The sequence below is a fragment of the Rhagoletis pomonella genome, unplaced genomic scaffold (genome assembly GCF_013731165.1).
Source record: "Rhagoletis pomonella isolate Grant_MI unplaced genomic scaffold, Rhpom_1.0 Rhpom_scaffold_00008, whole genome shotgun sequence".
In the NCBI taxonomy this organism is placed as follows: Eukaryota; Metazoa; Arthropoda; class Insecta; order Diptera; family Tephritidae; genus Rhagoletis; species Rhagoletis pomonella.
The window spans coordinates 16,419,525-16,441,837 of NW_023458562.1; the positions used below are offsets into that span (position 1 = coordinate 16,419,525).

The following is a 22,313-nucleotide window of genomic DNA, read 5'->3' on the forward strand; positions in this document are numbered from 1 at the left end:
TATTATTTTTCCACTGCAAACAACACTTCCGGCCAAAGTGCGTGAACGTGGCCAACACTTTTGTGTTGCATCTCAACGCTTTGCTTGTAATTGCAAATCGCTATTTTGCTGTTGTTCTTGTGACTAGCTGCTGCATTTTGTGGAAAAAGTTTTCACAGCTGCGTGTCTCTGCGTCTCAATTTGGTCGACCGCTGCATTTAAATGCAGCCGCATAGCATCGCAGGACGCACACTCTCAGGCGGGTGTTGTTGCAGTGTGTTGGCAAGCCCTCTTTTGTGTAACCGACAGGCTCCAAGTTGGAGAGTGAGTATGCGCGTTCAAAAAGTTTGCTTATAGCATTTTAATTTGCATGTAGTTGTGGTTGTGATTGTTGGTTATAATGCATTTATTATAAAAGATTTAAAAAAAGTATTAAACATATCATAAATATATTTTGGACTAGCAAATACCCGGCGTGCTTCGCTGCGTGTTGAAAGTATTTTTGTGTTGTTAATAAATAACTGAATTTAATTTTTCAAATAGGTGGCAACCCGCTTCAAAAATTTTTTTGGCAGTAAACTTTCTTAAACCTCTTTAGTTGGTTACTCGCATTTTAATATTTCATTTATTTCATCAATTTGGTTTCATAGAATTTTTCAAACAGGTGCCAACCCTCACTAAAAATATTTTCACCAGTAAATTTTCCTAAACCCATATTGCAATATTTAATTTATCTTATGAATTATATCAAATTAAAATTTTCACACAGGTGGCAACCTCCCTCAAAAATATTTTTCGGCTGTCACCCTTCTTAAACGTCTTTAGTTTCATACCCATATTGCAATATTTGCTTTATCAATTTACTTAAACTGAAATTTTTAAACAGGTGTTAACTCTCCAATTTTGTTTCTATATTTCGCGTCTATTGAACAGTGTCTAAAGCAACCTATTTTACTCCTAACAGTGCATCCATCTGAAGATACAACAAAATCTTACCTCACCTAAACCGATGTATCTGTGGATTAAGTTCAGGTTCTGTCGAAGATGATGTTCTACATATCCACTTGTGACCTCTGAAAAGATCAAATGCTTTGGCTTTATACTGGACAGAAGCTCTTCAGAAGGCAAAATATTAGACATCGGATAACGAAGGAAACGGACGCATGATGTTGCTGGATTTTAGCGGATATTTTTAAACAACCATCCATCCTCCATTCTCGTTGCCCCAAGGGATCAATAGAAATGAGCAGCTCTGGTACAGATATCCACTGAATATATTGTAAGTAATTATGCACGGATGAGTCGGAGTGGAGTGCTGATAATGAGGAAAACGCGTGCTGGCAGTAACTCTCCAACGAATTCAAGTTCAGATGCATTTCTGCGGCATATTTCAAGCAGAGGGTTTCGCTATTAAAGAGCCAATCAACTCGCTACTGAGAGAAGTCGTGATAACCAATGGAAACCTATAAGGTAAAACTGACCACACTACAGACCTAAATTTGTGGAACACATTGGCAGGTGAGCATTCTCACGACGTAAAGTTTTAAGAAACTCGGCTCGTATTATATTATATATAAACCCAGAGATTGTTGTGGCTCTCCACAAAATATCAGCCTTGACAATCCGACGAGAGACATTTTTTTACGGTAATCCTATTTTAGATTTAAAATGACGCGGCCTTCCACGCGGGCAGCTTGAAGACGACTGAAGGGCTTTCTGTAATGCCAATATTTTCATGGAATTATTTAAAATCGGTCCGTATTTAGTTAATAAGATTAGTAAGATTTCACAACAAAAGCAAGAAGGTATTCCTTTACTCATAGCACTTGGGCTAAAAACGGACTACTTTAAATTTGAAAAGGCAAAATTTGATTCAGCTTCGCAGGAAAACAAAAAAGTGTTATCTTACAATAATCTCACTATGAATTGCCTATAAGACGCCCAAAAGTATGTAACACAAAATAGTTTAACAACTCGCAGCTTGGTTTGTTTGTTCACCTATTTATAAACAAACAGATGCACTTCTCAAACGGCATATGAAATAATTTGTTGAATACCCTGGTGTACACAGAACATATCTTTATTTATTTAAAAGCTAACCTCTGACCATAGAGCCTTTGAACTGAGATAAGTCGTTAAAAGTTGTGCCTCTATATGGTTATTTTATGACAAGCCATAATGTTTGATAGACAGTAGTCTATTACTGAAGGTTCGGCTAAATTAGATATACGAGCGATTTTTTAAAGAATCGCTGCACAAACTTACACCCAAAAAATAAAGAAGACTCATAAATAAGACCCTTGATCTCTAAATACATATAATTTTACTCTTCCACTCCATACATTTTAATCGTTATTGCAGCACTTATTTCTTCACGTTACTTCTGCTATTTAATCACTTTCTTTTTACCGTTCTTGCCTGCTGGCTGAAAACTTTACCCCTACAAATGTCGCGTCGCGCCTTCACGCTAGCAGTCGTAATAAATAAATTAATATGAAAAGTATTATCGTAAATAATGTAACCGTTGTTGCAGTAGTTCTTGTTGGTGTCATTGTGAGTTTTCACAAATTTTTCTCGTGGTTGTTGGACGACAAAGTATGGCCGGACGCATAACAACCGCAAGCGTCCTGTCGCCAACTGCCAACGCCAATGCACGCAAAGAGTCATTCTACGAGCAAGCAACCAAGCAAGCGTCCAAATGAGCCGAGAAACCAACGTCCGAAAAATGCATGCTGGCTTGCTGTAGTCGAAGGCGCACACAGAAAGCTGCCTAGTAGTTAGAGGCTGCTAGCAGGGCGCATTCCCCGGGCTGTCAGTCGTTTCGGGTAGTTTGCCGCCTCCCGCTCGCCGCACATTGACCGCATTTGCTGCCACAGCATCAAGGAAATGAGAAAAGTTACTTTTTTGGTTTTAAGTAAATTTGTACGTTTGTATGGGCGGCTGTTTGGTTGGGTGCTAAAATTTTTTTTTACCTCGCTCGTCGTAGTTCAGCAGTCTCCTCGCCAGCCTGCGCTTCGTCTGGGCCATAATGTTGCGCTTTTAATGTCACATTTCGCTGAAGCGTCATTTATAAGTTGCTGCTCTTACTAAGTGCTAGAAGTTACAGACTTTGTCAGTTGTTTTTTGTGTTTCTCTTCTTTCTTGTTTGCTTTCTTGTCTACTCGTTTGCCTTTTTTTTTGGTGGTCTGGCATCTGTTCTCCTATTGCTGTTGTGGCTGCGTTTTGTATGCATGACAGCGCCACATCAAAGTAAGTAAATAAGTCACCAGAACTCTGCGGCGCCACTCGCCGTGTACCACTTTTCCCTTTTTTTCCTTTCAGTACTCTCTGGCCGCCAAAAAGTCACATCTGCTAAAGTACCGCCCATAAGCGCCACTCCCCCTTGACATGTTGAAAATTTTCTTGTGACTTTTCTTGTCAGGCACGCCCCTATTTCGTCTTAACGAACTCTTTCATTTTCTTTCGCACAGCTGGCACTTTGTATGTAAAACTTTTCCTTTCCATTTAGGTGTTTTTGCACAGCTTTGCGATTGCACTGTGCGATTCCTCTCCCTTTCATTTTCCTGTCTTCTTGTGTAACAAATGTTTTCCTAAGTGCGCTATATACTAATTGCTAAATATCTTTCCAACTCTTCGCAAAGCACCTGCTGCCACACTTTTCCACGCACTTTGTTTTTAAGCAGTCAATTCTTCTTGAGTCTTAAATTATCTCGCGCTTCGGTCTTCAGTGCGAGCGCAAGATGGAAATAAAGTCTTCAAGTCTTTGCTATGATTTTTTTATGAACCGTCTCTCTGTATAAGCATTGCCTTAGTTTAATCGTTCTTCTTTTCGCCTAGCTTTGCAATATTTGGTCCTCGGGCCGGACCGACGCCTAAAACACTAGAGACGTAAAATATTTGGTTTGTCGTTTTCTGATCTGGAGGCAGCCATATAGCCGAAATATCTTTTTATTCTACCGACGACCATGACTCGACCTTTCGCACTGGATCCAGAATTTTCCGACGGTGATACCGAGGGTCCTTTCCTTCCACACCCGGGTATTAAAATCGCCAAGCACGAATTTATTATCATGAACCCGCTGAACCATTTCGTGTTACTGATGATTCTCAGCCAGCATCTTGCGTCGGTGTTTGAAACCTCACTAAGGCTTCGTGACCATTTTCGATCCCATTTAGGGCACGAAAGAAACAGTTTTTTTTTTAAATAAAAGTTTCCCTCTATACCCCAGAGAGACGCAAGTGAGGTGAAGTCTGTTCTGCCTGGCCATCTCCTGTAGAGATAGACGGCAGTCCAGCGTAATCTTTGTATAAAACGTGAAAAAGCCCAGAGCTTTGATTGCAGCTTGCCATTCACTAAGAATGAAGATGTCTCTCCCCAGGGATTTCGGTTCCAAGATTCTCTACATGGAGGCTGTAACCTCAGCAATCTAAAATAAATTTTTAGAAGAGACGCTTTCTCCCATCTCACCGTCGATTTTCGAGCCATCTCTATAGATATCAATACTAGAGTGACAATATATTCTTTCCACTCCTCCCTACTTGGAAATCTTGTGCTAAAATTGCTTTTCGGAACCAATATTGCAGCACAATGGTCTTTTCTGTGCGGAATGACACATAAGCCAAAGTGACCCTACCAAATATCTCTATCTTTCTGCCATTACCAAAGACTTCACGTGAGCTGGTCCCTGCATCTCCCGTTGGTCAGGATCAGCGAAGGCGAACCCGAGAGTTGAAATTTAGTATGGTCGAGCAACTATGACTGCATAGCCAGAAGTTCTGATATATTCTATTTGTTTCCACAAATGATTACAAACTGAATGAAAAATGTAAATGGAATCATTTTCACTGAATCACCATGAGGATTGAAATAAAGTAAAGAGCAATAACTTATCCATCTCGTGAGGCAAGTTGTGGTTGTTGATACAGAGAACAGGGCGCCTTAAAAAACACTGAAGTTGACTCAATCATTGAATCACTTATGGAGGTCCATGTTACGGCGGTGTAGTTGGTTGGGTTCACTCCAAGCTGGAAAGCAGAATTATTCAGGCTGAAAGCGGGGATAGTCTAATAACTAGATAGATATATTTATGTATATGTGACCAGAGGCACCCTTAAGCCTTAGTCCGGTAGCAAATGTTTAAAACCACGGGCTACATGGCATCAAGCTTTGATTTTGGCTTAAATGGCTAAGTATGTCCCACATGGATGTCCTTTTCAGTCCATCTTAAACGAAACTAATTTGTAAATTGAGATACTGAAATCAACTTATTCAGGATTAAACCTTTATAGCGTCATTTACTAGCGAATCAGTCATAAATCTTTTAAACGTCATTTATCTGATTACGGTGAAAAGAAACTCAGACGTGCTGATAGATTTAGTCATTCAAAAATTTGAGTTTAACAAGAAGTCTGAAGCATTTCGCGAATATATAGACGAATCGACAGGCAACGGAAAACATCCAAGAGTTCGAACGCTGGGTAATCACGGCTTTATGCTGATATTATTAAGATATTAAAGCAATACTTAGTATGTACTCGTATGTATGTTTATGTTTAACTGAATGCCCTTTAAAAGCATAAATTGCATGTATTTATGTATGTATACACCATAGCTATTTTCATGGTCTCGCAGAGTACATGCATTCATACTACATGCCTACTACTTATGTACATACGTACAAGTGCAACCTTATGGCAAATTGCAACTCAACTCCCTCATTTTAGCAACAATAGAATATATTGGACATTTATTTGCAATTTACTCGAACAACATAGCCCAGAAGCAGTTGCAATGTCTATATTTTGTATTTACATGTATATGTGTGTGTTTGTCTGTCTGTGAATATTCAATGCAAGTAAATCATTCACTCAGTCAAGCAAGCAGATAAGCAAACAAATAAGTGAAGTATGGCGGAGGAGTAGCAGCTACAGCGCCAAGCTGAAATGAAAGCGCTCTTTAGGGCATACAAGCAGATGGCAACACTCAAGCCAAAGTAAACGGCAATTTGAAGTGCAACTCGAACTCGCTCTATGCTACAAAGTGAAAACTTTAGTTGGGAGTGTGAAAGAAAATACCATATAGAAGTTTTGGAAGACTTTTGCTTGAATAAAGGATAAGGAGTTGATAATTTTTTAAAATACTATTTCGATGTTTGCAGGATTTTTATTGTGCATTAATGTTTATAAATATTTGGATAAATTAAATTTGGCTTAAAATTGTAGAAACCTGGCGAGGCAACTAGTTCGGTCTGAGCCAACAAACGGTTGTAGTGCCAAATAAGAAAAAAAGAAGAAAAAGGTGCTGGTGAACATCGAACGGCACGGAACGTAACGATTATGAGCTTGATAAAAAAAAAAACTTTTTTTTAATTTAAGCGTTAAAGTTGGATTTCTACTTTTCCGAAAAAATTTAAACGTTATTTTATGACTTTTATTTTTCAATCATTTTTAATCGATATTTTAATTTTATTTTCAGATTTAATTTTTTAGATCAAAGAATACTTAAATTGGACATAAAACCGCAGTCTCCATCGTAACGGTTAGAGAATATCAAAAAAACATATCCAAAATAACGATTATTTTTGGTCGAAAAAAATAAAAGTCACAAAGTTAACCATTAAATTTTACAGAAAAAATAAGAAATCCATATTTAACGACTAGTCTTGATCGAAAAAAAATAAAAATAAAAAATTTACGATTTCAAATTGATCTAAAACCCAAATGTTGATATTTAACGGTTATTTTTGGTACCTGTCATATGGACGTATTTACATTAATTAGGAAATATTATATAAATTGGCTTAATGGTAATTTTTGATTGCACTACGCTTGCATACATATCTCGATCGTATACTCAATACCCTCTATCTGCTATTTTCATTGAGTAAAACCCCTCGATATACTGTAATTTAGTAGGTTTTTTATTTTAATACGGTTTGTCGGGGTTTTCTACCAAAATTCATTAATTTCGGATTATTTGTGTTTCGATATGGTATAGATGGTCCAAATGCTTGCAAAACTTTTTGTCAAACTGGTTAACAAACAACTAGTTGCCAACTAGTTGATAGCAAATCAGTTTTTTACGCACAACTTTGGACCAATTGCCTAAAAACATGCCTACAGCAGGCACGAACGCCTAGCGCAATGCCATTATTTTGAATTTGACATAGCACATAAGCACAGAGCAACAATTGCACAATGAACTTTAAATTAGTTTCTTTCACCATGGGGTATTAAAGTTTTTTTACTCACACAAATGTACAAATGTACGGATGTATTTAGAACCATACACAAAGCTATGCAAGCAATTATCCATTTACTCCTACTGCATATGTATATATATTGATGTATGCAAAGGGTTTATTGCAGAGATATGTAGCTGCAACTAACACTCGCTCCCCCACTCGCCATTCACAAGCACACTCAGGCTGTCTTATGTCTATGTAGCATACATATTGTATGTATGTATGTACATATGCACATCGCACTTACCTCGCTTTTGTGGTGATTGCATTGCGTTGGATGACGCTGAGTTTGCCGACGAGCTGCCCGATGATGAAGCGGACAACGAGGAAGAGGGTGATGGCACACAATGCACAAATACCAACGACGAAATTGCAATCCATAGCCAAAGGCAAAATATCCATGAGGATGATGGCAAGAGTGTTATTGCACGCGTACGTACAGATGATAATGATGCTGCAAGCGTTGTAGTAGTAGTAGAAGCAGCGTTGAAGTGTTGGCGTCTCTGGCAGTTGTTGTTTCGATTGCTGTTGCTGCTGCTGTTGCTGTTTATCACAAGCGCAGCGCAACGTCGACGCGGTGATTTGGTCTTACTCCTCAGCATTGTTGCTGTTATTGAATGTGCAGCTATTGTTGCTGTTGTGGTTGTTGGTGCTGTTGCTGTTGCTGTTGCCATTGTAGCTGTTGGCATTGTCGTTAGCTTCCACTGTGTGCCACCGCTGATGTTGCTACTACAGCTGCTATTTCGACTGGGCACTTTTAATTTTCTTACATTTATGAGGGACTTCCCCACCACTTCGGCGAATTTCGACGACTGTTTACCAGCATTGCTAGCAGCTGAGCTGGTTGATAGGACCTTTGCCGGCATCCTTGCTACTACTATTTTAACCTTATCTGAGTCTATGTTTGTGGCAGTAGATGTGGCGTTTGTTGTTGTTGTGTTTGTTGTTATTGGCGCTAGCATGCTCTCAGAGGTATGTGCGTTTTTTTGTTGCTTTTGTTTTTGTTTGTCGTGTCCTTCTTGTAGCTCACAGCAGCTCGAGCGTATGACTACCCGGGCTTGCTGGCTAGCTAGTTGTTGTTATTGTTGCTGCTGCCTCTTTTTATTATCACTGTTATAATTTACTGTTGTTATTATTACTTTATTTTCCTATTTCTTCGTTTTTTTTGCCTTTGGCCCTTCACTTGTTTGTTTGTTGTTATTCGATACGTTTATTCAGCAGCAAAGCCAGCTTGCAACAGCCAACACTTTTGCGTGCACGCACACACACACACATGCACAGACACTCCACCCACTCACACAAGCTCTTTCTGATAGCTTCACTATAGTTATGGTTCGTTTTGCTTTGCTTTGCACGCTTTTGCTGCTTGCTTGCCTTGTCTCTGCGGCCTTTGCCCTTCCAAACAAGGATAATAGTTGTGCGATAATATTTTAATGACTTAATACCAGCAACATTTATACGATTGTTGTCGTTGATAGCATTGTTGCTGTTGCTGTCGCAGTTGCTTTTGCTTTTGTTGTTGGTTATATTCTTTTCACTTCCACTTGTTTTGCACTTTTTACTTGAATTTTGTTTTACATCTCCTATTTGTTGTTATATTTTCATTTTTTAGTTGTATTTGCTGTTGCCTCCAGGTCTTTTTTCCACTCTCACATCACACTTTAATATTTTTTAGTTTATTTTCGGAGTGCAACATGCAATTTTAACTCCCTTGGAGAGTGAAGGGCCCTGTGATTGTATCACTTTTCGCAATTTTCTTTCACTTCAATCTGCATTATTTTTTTATTTTCACTGTAAGAAAAGAATTTTTTTTGCATTACTAGGGAAAGCATATTTGAGGAGGTTCAACTTGTATTTTCTTATTTTTTTCAGAAGAAGAAGAGAAGACCGGTCTTAGGGCTAACTTTTACTTGGAAATGGATGTACAAATAAAAACATATGCATTAGGGGGGTCCTTAAAATTTAAACACCATCCACAAAAATTTCAAAATTAAAAAAAAATGTTAGGAATCGCAACCAGGGTTTGAAAAATTAATTTTTTTTAATCGAAAAAATTCTACAAATGTTTTACTCAGCGAGTTTATGAATAAGTCTCAATAAAATTTCAAATTAATCAGATTTTAAGGCAAAATTTTGTAGAATTTTTGCGAGTTGACAAATACTAAAATTTTTCAAAACATTGTAGCGACCCCAAAAAATTTATTGACAATTTTGAATTTTTTTGTGGTTGTATTTACTTTGTTCTACAAAATTTATGTGTTGATATTTTTAAGGACCACCCTAATATATGTACATACATACATATATGTATGAATTTTCTTCTGTTATTTATTTTTGATTAATAATTTTATTTATTTAAAATCCAATTTTACTTCTTCAAACATACATACATACATATTGCCAACACTCAAAACGTGATGGGAATGATACAAATTGCATTCATTTAAAGGGATCAAAGCATTACTAAATACCTAAGTAAGTGTAAAAATTTATTGCCAATTTTATATCTATTTGAAAATCGGGATCTAAGGACCAAAAATTCACAAATGAAATTTTCTATACTTTTGTTTTTTGCTTACAAATCGATTTTAATTAATAAAATTATTTATGAAAGTGAAACAAGTTTTTTATATAAAGGTATTTTGAATTAAACTTTGAGGAAGAAACCGCAAAAGTAAAAGTTTAAATTCATAAATAAAAATTTCTTTAAAACTTCAAAATTTTCAGAATTTTTTAGAAAAATTTTAGGTAAGCAGTTTCATAGCCCATTAAATTTTAATGCAAAAAGTGCAAATTTCAAGTGGCTTAGCATTCGTGTTGTTTTTTAATTTTTTTTCTGACATTTCAAGCACATATTTTATATGTACATGGAAGAAAATGCCTAGCAACGCTAGAAAAAAAAATTATAAAATTTAGTGACCTACAAAACTGCATACCTAAATGTTTTCTAATAATCAAAAAAACTAATTTGTTAATTTTGGTGAAATTTCTTTTTAAATATCTGAAATTTTTCATATAATTTTTTTTTGGTTTTTTTTTTATACCCGAGCGCACTTGTGCACAAGGGTATTATAACTTTGTTCACATAACGGTTGTTTGTAACAGGCAAAACGAATCGAGATAGATATAGACAAATGTATACATAAATGATCAGAATGAACAGAGAAATCGATTAAGCGGTGACTGTCTGTCCGTCCGTCCGTCCGTCCGTCCGTCCGTCCGTCCGTCTGTGCACAAAAATTGAGATATCTTAACGAAACTTGGTACGTGAACTTCTTTTGGGCGTGGGACGGATGGTATTGAAAATGGGCGAAATCGGATAATAACCACGCCTACCTCCCATATAACGGTAATTTTAAGAAATACGAAAACTGCGATATTTTAGTAACTACTGAAGATAATCCACTCAAAATTGATACTTACAATGAGTTTCAGACGGAAAACATGAATATTAAAAATTTTTGGAAAATGGGCGTAGCCACGCCCACTTATGGTTACATGTGTATATCTTGGTAACCGCTGCACCAATTTCTTCCAAACTTGGCACAGTTGTTGGCCTTAGTACAGCATACTAAATGGCTGAAAATTTTAAAAATCGGACAATAACCACGCCTACCTCCCATATAACGGTAATTTTCAGAAAAACGAAAACTGCGATATTTTAGTAACTACTGAAGATAATTCACTAAAAAATGATATTTGCAATGAGTTTTAGACGAAAAATAAGAATATTACAAAATTTTGGCAAATGGGCGTAGCCACGCCCACTTATGGTTACATGTGTATATCTTGGTAACCGCTACACCAATTTCTTCCAAACTTGGCACAGTTGTTAGTCCTGGTACAGCATACCAACTTGCCGAAAATTTCTAAAATCGGACAATAACCACGCCCACATCCCATATAACGGTAATTTCGAGAAATACAAAATCTTCGATAAATCAGTAAATATTGAAGCAAATTTATTCAAAATTGATGATTGCAACAATTCTTTACCAAGAAATACGTTTATGACAAAATTTTGGAAAATGGGCGTAGCACCGCCCACTTGTGATCACATATATGTATATCGGTAACCGTTCTACCAATTTGTACCAAACTCGGTGTGGTTATTGTGCTTGCCACTTAAAAGCAAAACGTTGAAAATTATTGAAATCGGACTAAAATTACGGCCGCTTTTTATATAACGGTAAATTTCAGAAATGCTTGAAACTGCAATATTTCGCACCCCGGCTTATCATGTAGCGGTAGCTTTCGGAAAGGTGGAAAACATATATTTAATACTTGCGCCGGGTATTTAATGTTCGGCTCCGCCCGAACTTAGACTTTCTTACTTGTTTAATTTGAGGGTAACCCCGCAATTATCTTCAACAAGTTTTTATTATATAACATTTATTAGCAGCAACAGGATAATCAAATAAAAATTCAAAAATAATCTCAAACAAAAAATAATCAAATCGGTTGAAAAATAAATGCTCTGAACTATTTTTAACAAAAAATTCCAGTTTGGGGCCACTGTGGGGCGGCGGTTTACTCTAGCGGTTTTAATCAGTAATAATAGAAAATATTTATATTATACATTTTGTATAATTTGTGTGACTCAAGTAAGTATTTTTTTTTTTGATTTTGATTGATTTCAAAGAGAAATCTGAAAAATAAAAATAAATTATAAATTGTCATTTTGGGATCTTAGATCCAAATTTCAAATTTAGTACGTAAAAATAGGTAGCTTTTGAAAATCCTTTCGGTTTTTTTTTCATCACTTGACCACCTCAGTGGAATGCAGTTGGTCCGATTTTTTTCACCTCAAACTTTTGTAAATTTTTTGCATTGCGTAATTACCCTTTGTACATGGTTAATTTTAGCTAGTAGAACTAGGGGCACAGCGACAATTAAGATGATTTGTACCCCTAAAGAGTGCCTGTAAGCCTGAATGCCCAAGATACCTGGCTTTTGTAATAAATGCTAAAAGGCTTTGATAAGCAAATTCCTAATTTTAAGCGTTTCGACTAAAGCCCTTTTTAAATGCATTATTCTTAGTCTATCCAAGGCCGTACAATCGCAAAGAATGCGCTCTGAAGTCCGTGCGTTCTGAATCTTTGGTCAGACGGATTCGGTGTATGCGAAATGGAAGCTGCTCATAACAGGCAAGAGTATATGCTCAATTGAGAAGACTCCTTAATATGTAGCACTTATATTGGAAGGATAGTCGAAGACTCTGGTATAGCTCGCCTATCACTCCCCTCTACTTTTCTGTATTCAGATTTCAGTCAGAAATTTATACCTCTTGAAGAAGATCAACTTAGACCACAAACTGTTTTCGGTTCTACAAAAAGTTTCTTTTGGAGTGCTCTCGTTCCAGCTCGTCGCAAACCACGTTACCTACGACGCCGTAAAGGCACTGTGTTACCGTATTTCTCGCTGCCTAAAGTAGGTAATCATGATGTTGATAGGTGATCATGATGTTGGTGGCTTGGCTTTCTGGCCCGACTAAGAATGCTAGCACTTCCGCCGGAAACGCCGTGACCTATTTTCTCATTGGAGTCAAAAATTTATAGCCAGGCCCGTAAATACCAGTACCCCCTTTCTGGTCCATCTTTGAATAATCTGTGTGCCAACGTAAATACTATTCTGGAAGAAGGGTGCAATAACCAACCAGATCTCTTTGGCCGTAAAGTGAAGAATTCCGGATCTTTTCAACGCTAGCATCTTTCCAAGTGTACCTGTATGAGAATAGTTGCTAGTTAAGCGCAGTTGCAGTTCACCTGATGCTGCAACTTTTTGAACAAAAATATGAAGAAGAGTTCATTCTAGCAGAAGAAGCGGGCGACTTGCCCTTTTTTGAAAGTCCGTGTTTGTGGGAGACAAAATCTTACGTAGCGAATGTGATTGGCACCAGCTAGCTCGCAAGGGAAAAGTCTAGCGTATATTATTGTATAAAAAAATTTAAGATTTAGTGCTTATACATTTTTCTACGTATTTTGCCGATCTCCGTCTGCGTCGGTGGTAAGAATCTTAATGATGCTCGTATTAAACAAATGTATTGATTTTTAGAAGCTTTTTCATGGCAACAAATACAGTCTAAGGTTTGCCACTGCTTGACGAGGGGTGACCGCAATTAGGAAAACAATTTTTACATGGCGCAGCCAGAACTACCTACGCGGCTATAGCGAAAATTAAGAGAAAAGTGAAGATAAAAGTTATTGTCTGGAGGACTCTACATAAAGGCTGACAAGTAGAAAGTGTGCAATGCCACTAAAAATGAAATAAGTAAAGCGGTTGCAATGAGACTGAATAAAATGTAGAAAGGTGCTATATGTAACGATACTGTATGTCATCAATTAAAACAGCAAATATACCGAAAACAAAAACAAAAGTGCTCATAAACTTCTGATCCTCTTCAATCTCAGCACTAATATAAATTCGTATTAATTACGTCTTGGTTTGAAAAAATATCGAATATGTGTGTGCATATCAAAGGCACTTTTTCATCAAACAAGATTTCAATCAACACGAAATTTTGTACTTTCTACAAATCCAATATATTTGCCCTGAGCAGCAAAAAGGAAGTGCGACAAAGTATATAGAGATGTAAATACTTACTTACATATTTATGTACATATGTATGTAGATATATTTCAGTTTCAATCAATTTCCTTTCTATGCTGGACAAAGAATGCCGGAAGCCTCATTATTTGTATGATTATATACTTTCTCGTCTTAATTACTTGCAGTGACTAACACATAGACACACATACATAAATACATATATGTATCTTTAAACAGTGTGATTGCTTGACTGCCACACACATATACTTTTCATAGCATACAGTCTGATTAATGGTAAAAAGGGATTATCCACTGTGGCAAGCAAAGGATTGCTATTAAAATGATAGTCACTATTATATTTACTTTGATTTCTGATTTTGTAACTAAAAAATTAAATTATCAGAAGAAGAGTATTGTTAAATTTCATTGACTTTTGAATAGAAGATCTCGCTTTGACAAAGTAGATATTCCGTTGTTGTATTGTTCTTTTGTGGCTTATTGGATTTCTATGGTTTAATCAGAGAAAAATTCTTACTCATTGTTTTCTACAATTCTCTACTTTCCAATTTTATAGATACATATTTAAGTATGTATGCAAAATCGATTTAGAATACAATTTGAAGGCAAAGTGTGTTTAGAACAAAAAGCGTCTTTCGGACAGTAGCTAAAACAAGTTATCGAAAAAGAAAATTTCGTGATGTCAATTGACTTCGTACTAAAACTGACAGAAATTTACTAAAAAAAATTTTAAAATCTCTTCATAAAAATTATTGGCGTAACAAATATTGATAAAGCAGTCAATTTGCGTCAAAGAAATTCCTTATAAGTTTACCGTTTTTTCCCTACTTAATTACAAAAGTTGGGTATCATTGGAATGGTAGTGGATCAAGTTATTTATCTGCCATACCACGTTAATAATTTTTCATACAAAATGTCTTTTATATATCTTCTAATATTTAAAATTACGAACCACATTCCCAAATTTATTTTGACCAAACCATGCTCAGTAAAAATACTAAACAAATTTCCTTTCTAATAACATTTTTTAAGAGATAGATCTTAAAGGATGTAGAAGTTCTGAATTTTTGAATTTAATAAAAAAACGTAAACAAAAAAATTTTTCTCGGTTTAGTTCAACTGCACATGAGTTACTCATATTAAATAGAAATCTCCGATAAATCCCGATTTGAAAAAAGTTAGTTTCAGCAATTTCTTTTCATATACATATTTCTTCATAATAACAAAATTTATTCACTTAATGATTTTAGCTATTTACAGCCGCCGACGGAAGGCAAGCAAAGTAAAAGTCTTGCCAAAGATGTATAAATCGAAAAAAATCAACAATCGTTGTATTGTATAATAAAATCTGGGCGATATGCTTAACTGCTATAGCCAATTCTATAATTAAATCTCAGCTAATGAAAGACTTGAAGACGCCTACTGTCTTTGTAAAATACCTTGTTTCTTGTTTGAATTATTCTTCCCTTGCCCCTTCAGTCAAATGCCTATAAAAGTTTCTAGAACTGGTGGAAGAGATTTGGATTAGATTTTGAAAAATCGCTGTAGCAGATCAAACGACAGCGGTTCTAGTAAATAGCCAAAGAATAGAGAAGTATAAGATTCCAGCAAATATAACTTTTGATTGAATGTTAAGAAAGCCGCCTTTACTGTCCCTTCTATTGTAAAAAAAGGCCGTATACAAAAGTTTCCATGCGAACAAAAAGGTCTGACACTGCTTTGGATAGAAAATAGAAAACCATTTGTAAAATGTTCTTTCAATACATTCGCCAGCATTGAGTGTCGTGACTTTGTGATCCCTTGACTGCTACGTCAGACCTTGCTGCTGCAAACGTAATGGTGTTTTCGTCCAGCATTCGCTGAACTGGCAACAGACCCGCATATAGGAATAGGCACTCCCGCTCTGTTGTTGTTGTTGTAATAGCATACAATACAGTGAAACTGACTTAAGAGTGTATTTCCAAGCCAATTCATACGCAATGCAATATCACTGTGGCCTGTTAACCACATACATATGTAAGTCTGGCCAGAAAAAAATCCGGCACCTGTTAAAGTGAGCTAAGGCATCCCGAAGGCCTTGATTAACACTTGGCTATCAGAATAAATGTTTTCTTCTTTGTGACGTCTTTAAGCAACCAATAAACCAACAGCCTCCTTAATGGCAGCAATCTCTGTCTGGAAAGCGCTATGTACCGTAAACTGGAAGTCTGAATTTGAGTTTGTTGAATGGCAAACTGCTCCTCCATCAACCTTTTTTTCGAGCTTCGAAATATCCATGTCGAAGTTCATTGGTGTCTGAATAACGAAGATTACGCATTTGAGGTTCCACATCTTTCCAATTGCCCCCCACAGCCGAATAGAGTCAAAGGATTAAAGGGTTGTCGCTTTGTATCCAGGAACTCAAATGGATTAAAAAACAATTTCGTGTTACACTAAATATGTAAATCTCGCCTGAAATTTCCACAAGTTTTTTAATGCTTTAAAATACACTTTGCTGAAATTTCATCGGCTTAGCCTCGCCGCAATTCAAATTTATGAATTCTCTCTTCAAAAAACTGTAGTTAGCAAAAATTAGTTTAATGTGCCTCCCACCAGCAAGGAACGCTATTCATTCAACACACGTCCTTCATATTTATGCTTCTGTGTTTAAACCTGCACACATATTCTCAATTTAATTAAACCTTTATTTGAACCCAGCCACATGCGTGGACACTCCATACTTAAGGCATTTTAATAGCACTTGCAGAGCATCACTTAAAAGTGTATAAAAATAAATTAATTTTGCTTGAACCCCATAAAATGCTTTATATTTACTTATACAAATATACAATACGTATGTATATATGTATGTGTGCATATTCGTATTTTGCCTTTTAAGCTTCATTGGCTTTTCATAGAATCTCAATAACCTACGCTTCATCCCTTCCTTTTTATGTACTTCAATTTACAACCTATTTTTGATGACAGCCTAATTGAGTAGCAAAAAATTGATATCTATCCTTTCAACAACACTTTTAAAAATATGGCCCACGCAGCTATTCATACGCAACCGCACTGGCCTTGTTTATCCTTTTGACACGTGTCCTTATGGCAAGGCATAAAAATAACAATTCATAGCAAGAAAGCATTATAAAAAAATTTACTGCGTGGACACATAAAAGGGGAAGCGGACAATACAGGCGCTTCACTGGGAAATAAAGGAATGCAAAGACTTGATATAAAGAGCAAGATACTTTTTTCGTAAAAATTCGAAATTTTTTTCAGTACAAATATTGGATGATTAGAGTTTTTCGAGGGTTTCGGTACATTTACCAGCTTAAGGAAAATCACCAAATTAATTTTCTTTAACTTTAATTTGATTTTTATTTCATTTTCGACATCTTTTTTTATAACTTTGTGTTGTCGGTTGTTGTATTTTTATTTTTTTTTTTTTTTTTGTAATTTCTGTTTTTAAGAATTTCAATATGTACATACACATCCCCTGTCATAATTATAAGCGCACCACAAATTGGAAGGTTTTAACAATTTTTTTTTTGTTTTTTGGTATTTAATCTTAGTAATTTTTTTTATGAAAATATTTCTTATTTTTATTTCTTTGTATGGACAATAATGCCCCACATCGTCAGCAAAAAATCAGTGGTGCCACAAACGTGCACTTTATTATACATACTAATATTGAATAAGCTAAAAAAAATGCATACTCAAAATCTTTATGAGAAATCTAATTAGTAATTTTGAAATTTTTACGAAAGGTTGATTAATTTTTTATAAATATTCTATAAAACTTGGATTTATAGTGTTTTTGTTAAAGAATAAATTAATTTCATAAAAAAATATCTGAAATTAAATAACAAAAAAATGGGCGTGCGCTTATTATTATGACACTGTGACTATATGGCTGTAAAAACTCAAAAAATATTTGTATCATAATTGTTTTTTTTTTGTTAGGTTAGTTTTTGGTCATTTATTTTATTTCTTAGTATTTTTTAGGATTATTTTTTGGTCATTTATTGTATTTATTAGTAGATATATTTTTGAGATCTAAAACTATTTTTTTTTTTATAATTTTTAATGCATTTTATCTATTTTAAATGAATGACTATTTTGAATGAATGAATGTAGGTAAAGAATAAATAAAAAAATCTTAAATTAAATAATATAAAATGTACGTGCGCTTATTATTATGACACTGTGAGTATATGGCTCCTTTAAACTTTAAAAGTCACAACCCAAAAAATATTTGTATCATTATTTTTTTTTTTGTTAGGTTAGTTTTTGGACATTTATTGTATTTATTAGTATTTTTTAGGATTAGTTTTTGGTCATTTATTGTATTTATTAGCATATTTTTGACATCTAATATAATTTTTTTTTCATTTTTTTCTACTTTTTACTGCATTTTATCTAATTTTAATAAATGACTCCAAAGTTGAAAGGATTTTCTCCTAAAAAATTTTAATGTGGTTAGAGTTTTGAGTTTTTCGAGGCTAGTGGCAGTTCAAGTTTTCTCTTTTAGTTTTAATATTTGTGTTGTTTTTTCTTTTTAAGTTTTTTATTTGCGCTTTTTGAGTATAAATGTTGAACCAATTTAAAATTTTCGAGTTTAAAGCCAGTTTCTGACTGCCACTTTTTTATTTATTTTTTATTTTATATTTATGTTTAAAAATTGTTGAATATAATTTTATATTTACTTCTTTGTTTTTAAGTCAAATTTTTCTGTACACCTCTTCCACCATCCTTACACCTATTAATTTCACCGTTTATATGCCATTTCGATTTTTCCACAATCCTACTTGGTCAGTTCGTGTCAACAGGATGAAAGTCAAATATGCGGCAGCAGTTTCAAGCCATTTAATCCTTCCAAAATAAAAAATCAAAGGAAAAGCTCGACTTTTTTCTTTCTACTTTATTTTAACTCCTTTGTTAACAGCCTTTCGCCACCGGATGCGAACGCAGAGAGGAGACTCAGGTACCTGCCTAAAAGCAAAAAAACATTCCACACACACACACTAATACAACGCGTTTTTCACATCGATTCACAACAACCAGCTTAAATGTAAGCGGAAAATTTAATTTTATCGCCTACAAAGGATTACACTCACACCAGCGCACACGATAAAATCTGTGCTGGCACTGCGAAAAAAACAGGATATGCGTCCGAACGAGCACAAGCAAATCCGCACCAACGAATACTAAGCAGCAGCGTCTCGGCTACACGCGTACAACACGAAAGTCAATAACAGACTGAAGAATGGAGCTGCTCACCGCGACGATGATGACGACGACGGCCAACACCGTCCAATCCACCGAATTCAATCAACCCGGCGACTGAGTTGTTGTGCGAAATCACTAAAGCTCCACAACATACCGCATGTGTGTGTGTGTGTGTGTGTGTGGTATCCAACAAACTTACAACTACATATGTATGTACATATGTATACGAAAACAAAAATCAGCACTGCATTCAATAAATCCAACTTAAAAACTCACAGCTAAATCAACGAAACTTTCATTAAACGCCGCTTGCAAGTGACCGCTGGACATCATCAGTTCGACCGTTGGGCAATTGGCGTCCCATATTTAGCCAATTATCCACTAGCCAACGAAATAACCGACAACCGAGAAAACATACGTACATATGTACTTTGAAACACTCGTGTCCTTGCTACACAACAGCTACATAAGGCTGTAAGCTTGTCTTGCAAGGCTATCAAACACTAAGCGAAAAAGGAATTCGCTAATGCGCGTACACTCCGACGACGACGGCTTCGCAAACGCTAGAACACGAACTGAATTCTAGCGGCTTATAACAGGCACTTAAATAGCGATTGTAGCGAGTGCCAGTGGCCACCAGCTGGACCAAACGGAAGCGCCGACACAGCCATGCAAGCGGTTAAGCTTTTTTTACTGTTTTTTTTGTGAGAAATTACCGTTGTGTGCGGGTGAAATTTGATGGCAAATAATGGCTGCTGAGCGCAGGTCGCCTTTGAGAGTGCAAAAGCTGCCGGGTGAGAATGTGAGTATGTTGATCTGAAAGCACGCCGTAAAAACTTTGAAACAGCTGAGTAGCCGACAAAACTTTCGGGTAATTTCTAACGGTTATTTGGGACAAGCACACAGCTGTAGTGCGAAGGGGAAATGGAAGCTTGCAAAATAATGGGACGTTTTTGAAGGGATGAATTACGCGGAATAAATAAAACAAGGGACATTAATATGTAGCCACATTTGTGTGCCGTAAAATGGTTTATTGTAACAAACCTCTTTTTGGATACAAGTTTTCTTTGATCGACGTATTATTAAGAAGCCTCGAGAGGTCATTTGACTGAGTGCCATTTAGGTCGTGTGCTTGTAGGTACTGTGATCCGAGGATGCGAAGTCTTCTCGTAGTCAGGGCTTCATAGTGGCAAATTGTTTGGCTGCTGTTTAATGTTCTTCTGTACACAAGTACACTGATCACAGTTAACAACTCCTATGTTTGACAAGTGTTTCATTGCCAAGCAATGGCCAGTAAGAGATGCCTACTTCGTGTTACGGCGTTAAATGGCATCCTCTGAAGGATTCTGGGTCTATCCCTACGCAGTTCTTTATCTGAGCTTCCTTGCCCATGTTGAGGATGAGGAGGAAACAATTGACCACTTTCTAGGTCGATGTCCAGGTCTACAGACGAAGCGCCTCAAGCACTTGGGTTCACGCTTCTTCAACAGTCTGGGCGAGATAGCGGAGGGGGAAATGTTGGATCTCCTCGGCTTTATTAGAGATAGTAATCGGTTCAGTAGAATAATGACTTGAAGCTACTATTTTGGTTATATGTAGGTACGTGTCTCCTCCTGAAACTCACTTAAAGGGGGCATTCACAATGGACAATTCTGTGAATCGTGGATTGTTCTACGCACGCCCTCCCAACCTAACTAAATGTGGACTAAGTCTAATAAAACTGGCTTAAGTTTTTTGATAAATTATAGTATAGTCTAGTATTTTATTTTATTTTTCGATTACATTTTCGTACTTAAAAAAATCCTAATTACAAATGCATATGCATGTACATATGTATGCAAATAAATAAATAATTCTTGCCGCATTATGTTTTATGACCAAACAAATACTCTACTCTGTCCCACAATCCAAACCCTTCATCAACTCTCTTAACCCCAATTACTGAATCTGTGCGAAAGCCCAAAGCCACTGTTGAAGTCATTCCTGCCGCTCAGCGGACCATTCAGCCAACGTGAACCGCCAGCATTGAAATCCAAGCTCGTTTGGCGATCAGCTGAGGTAAATAAATTCGAACTTGCGCCATAATTAAATTTGGTGCCAAAATCATGAACCTTGGAAAGACCCAAATTCGCGGCATGGCCATTCGTATGCGCCCAATTGAGATTTCCACCTGTTTCGCGTAATGTGGGGCCAAAGTCGAAGGATTTTTTGGTATCAAACACATTGGCGCCCACGCTGTGCGCGCCATTATTGAAGAATGTAGCATGCGCAGATTTCGTTAGCGAGTCACTGAAACCGGGTATGGTCTCCTTGGCAATGGATATGCCATGACCGCCGGCGTTGTTTAAGGCCAACGAGCCACCTTTCTTCTCAAACTCGAAGCCATTTGACAATTTTGTGTCGGCTTTAAAGATGGATGCATCCAAGCGATTATTTTCATTCAGTAGAACATTTGCCGAAGCGCTCTTAGTTAGCGTATCACTGATGCCAGGCGTATGCTCTTTGGTAATAGAGGCGCCAAGTCCCTTGCTGTTTATGTGGAGAAATCAGAAGCGTTATTAGACGCTGCGAAATATAAATTATTAAGGCTCAATATTCACTTACACATTAGCAGCCAAACTGCCGCCAGTAGTCACCGGTCCACCTTTGGTATTGCCCATCGCAAACGCGCTACCAATCACATTAGCATCGGGTGTGCCTAAGCCTTTAGCGATCTCTAGCTTAACATCATGTCCACCATTTGGGTTAGTTGACACAGCGCCACCAGTAGCTACATCGCGTCGTACGCGTATGGGACGTGGTGGCGGCTGTGGGCGCACTGTTGGTGGATTCTGATGAAGTGCGGGTTCTGCATAGCGACGTACACGAATAGGACGAGGTGGCGGCTGTGGACGCACTGTTGGTGGATTTTGGTGGCGTCCTGGTTCAGCATAGCGACGTACTCGGATGGGACGTGGTGGAGGCTGTGGGGGCACTGTTGGCGGATTCTGATGGCGTCCTGGTTCCGCATAACGTCTGACGCGTATGGGACGAGGTGGCGGCTGTGGACGCACTGTTGGTGGATTCTGATGGCGTGCTGGTTCAGCATAGCGACGTACACGAATAGGACGAGGTGGCGGCTGTGGACGCACTGTTGGTGGATTCTGGTGGCGTCCTGGTTCAGCATAGCGACGTACTCGGATGGGACGTGGTGGCGGCTGTGGGCGCACTGTTGGTGGATTCTGATGGCGTCCTGGTGCTGCCGCCACGCAAACCAAAACGGTGATAGCAACCGCCAAAATGGCGAAAAGTTGTAGTTTCATTTTTTTT

At 37.0% G+C, this 22,313-nt stretch overlaps 2 protein-coding genes across 2 annotated transcripts in view; both read right to left on the minus strand.

The window, feature by feature from the left end:
- The window catches only part of LOC118745093 (cell wall protein DAN4), a 260,172-nt gene extending 241,624 nt beyond the window's left edge, over positions 1-18,548 (minus strand). The window contains exons 1-2 of the mRNA XM_036478630.1: positions 18,482-18,548; positions 7,471-9,014 (exon numbers count right to left, since the gene is read on the minus strand). Of these exons, the coding sequence (XP_036334523.1) occupies positions 7,471-8,185 (715 nt within the window). The 5' untranslated portion in view covers positions 8,186-9,014; positions 18,482-18,548. The remainder of the gene's footprint in view (positions 1-7,470; positions 9,015-18,481) is intronic.
- A 2,214-nt stretch (positions 18,549-20,762) lies between these two features.
- LOC118744250 (sarcotoxin II-3-like) lies at positions 20,763-22,307 on the minus strand. Its single transcript, XM_036477136.1, has 2 exons — positions 21,609-22,307; positions 20,763-21,533 (listed from the first exon to the last, which is right to left on the minus strand). The coding sequence occupies exons 1-2, from the start codon at positions 22,304-22,306 to the stop codon at positions 20,933-20,935; spliced, it is 1,299 nt and encodes a 432-aa protein (XP_036333029.1). The 5' UTR covers position 22,307; the 3' UTR covers positions 20,763-20,932.
- Positions 22,308-22,313: the final 6 nt, after the last annotated feature.

Coding starts and splice junctions, on each gene's coding strand:
- LOC118744250 (XM_036477136.1), bottom strand. CDS start 22,306: ATGAAACTACAACTTTTCGCCATTTTGGCGGTTGCTATCACCGTTTTG. Junction 21,534..21,608: donor GGCAGTTTGGCTGCTAATGT/GTAAGTGAATAT, acceptor CCACATAAACAG/CAAGGGACTTGGCGCCTCTA.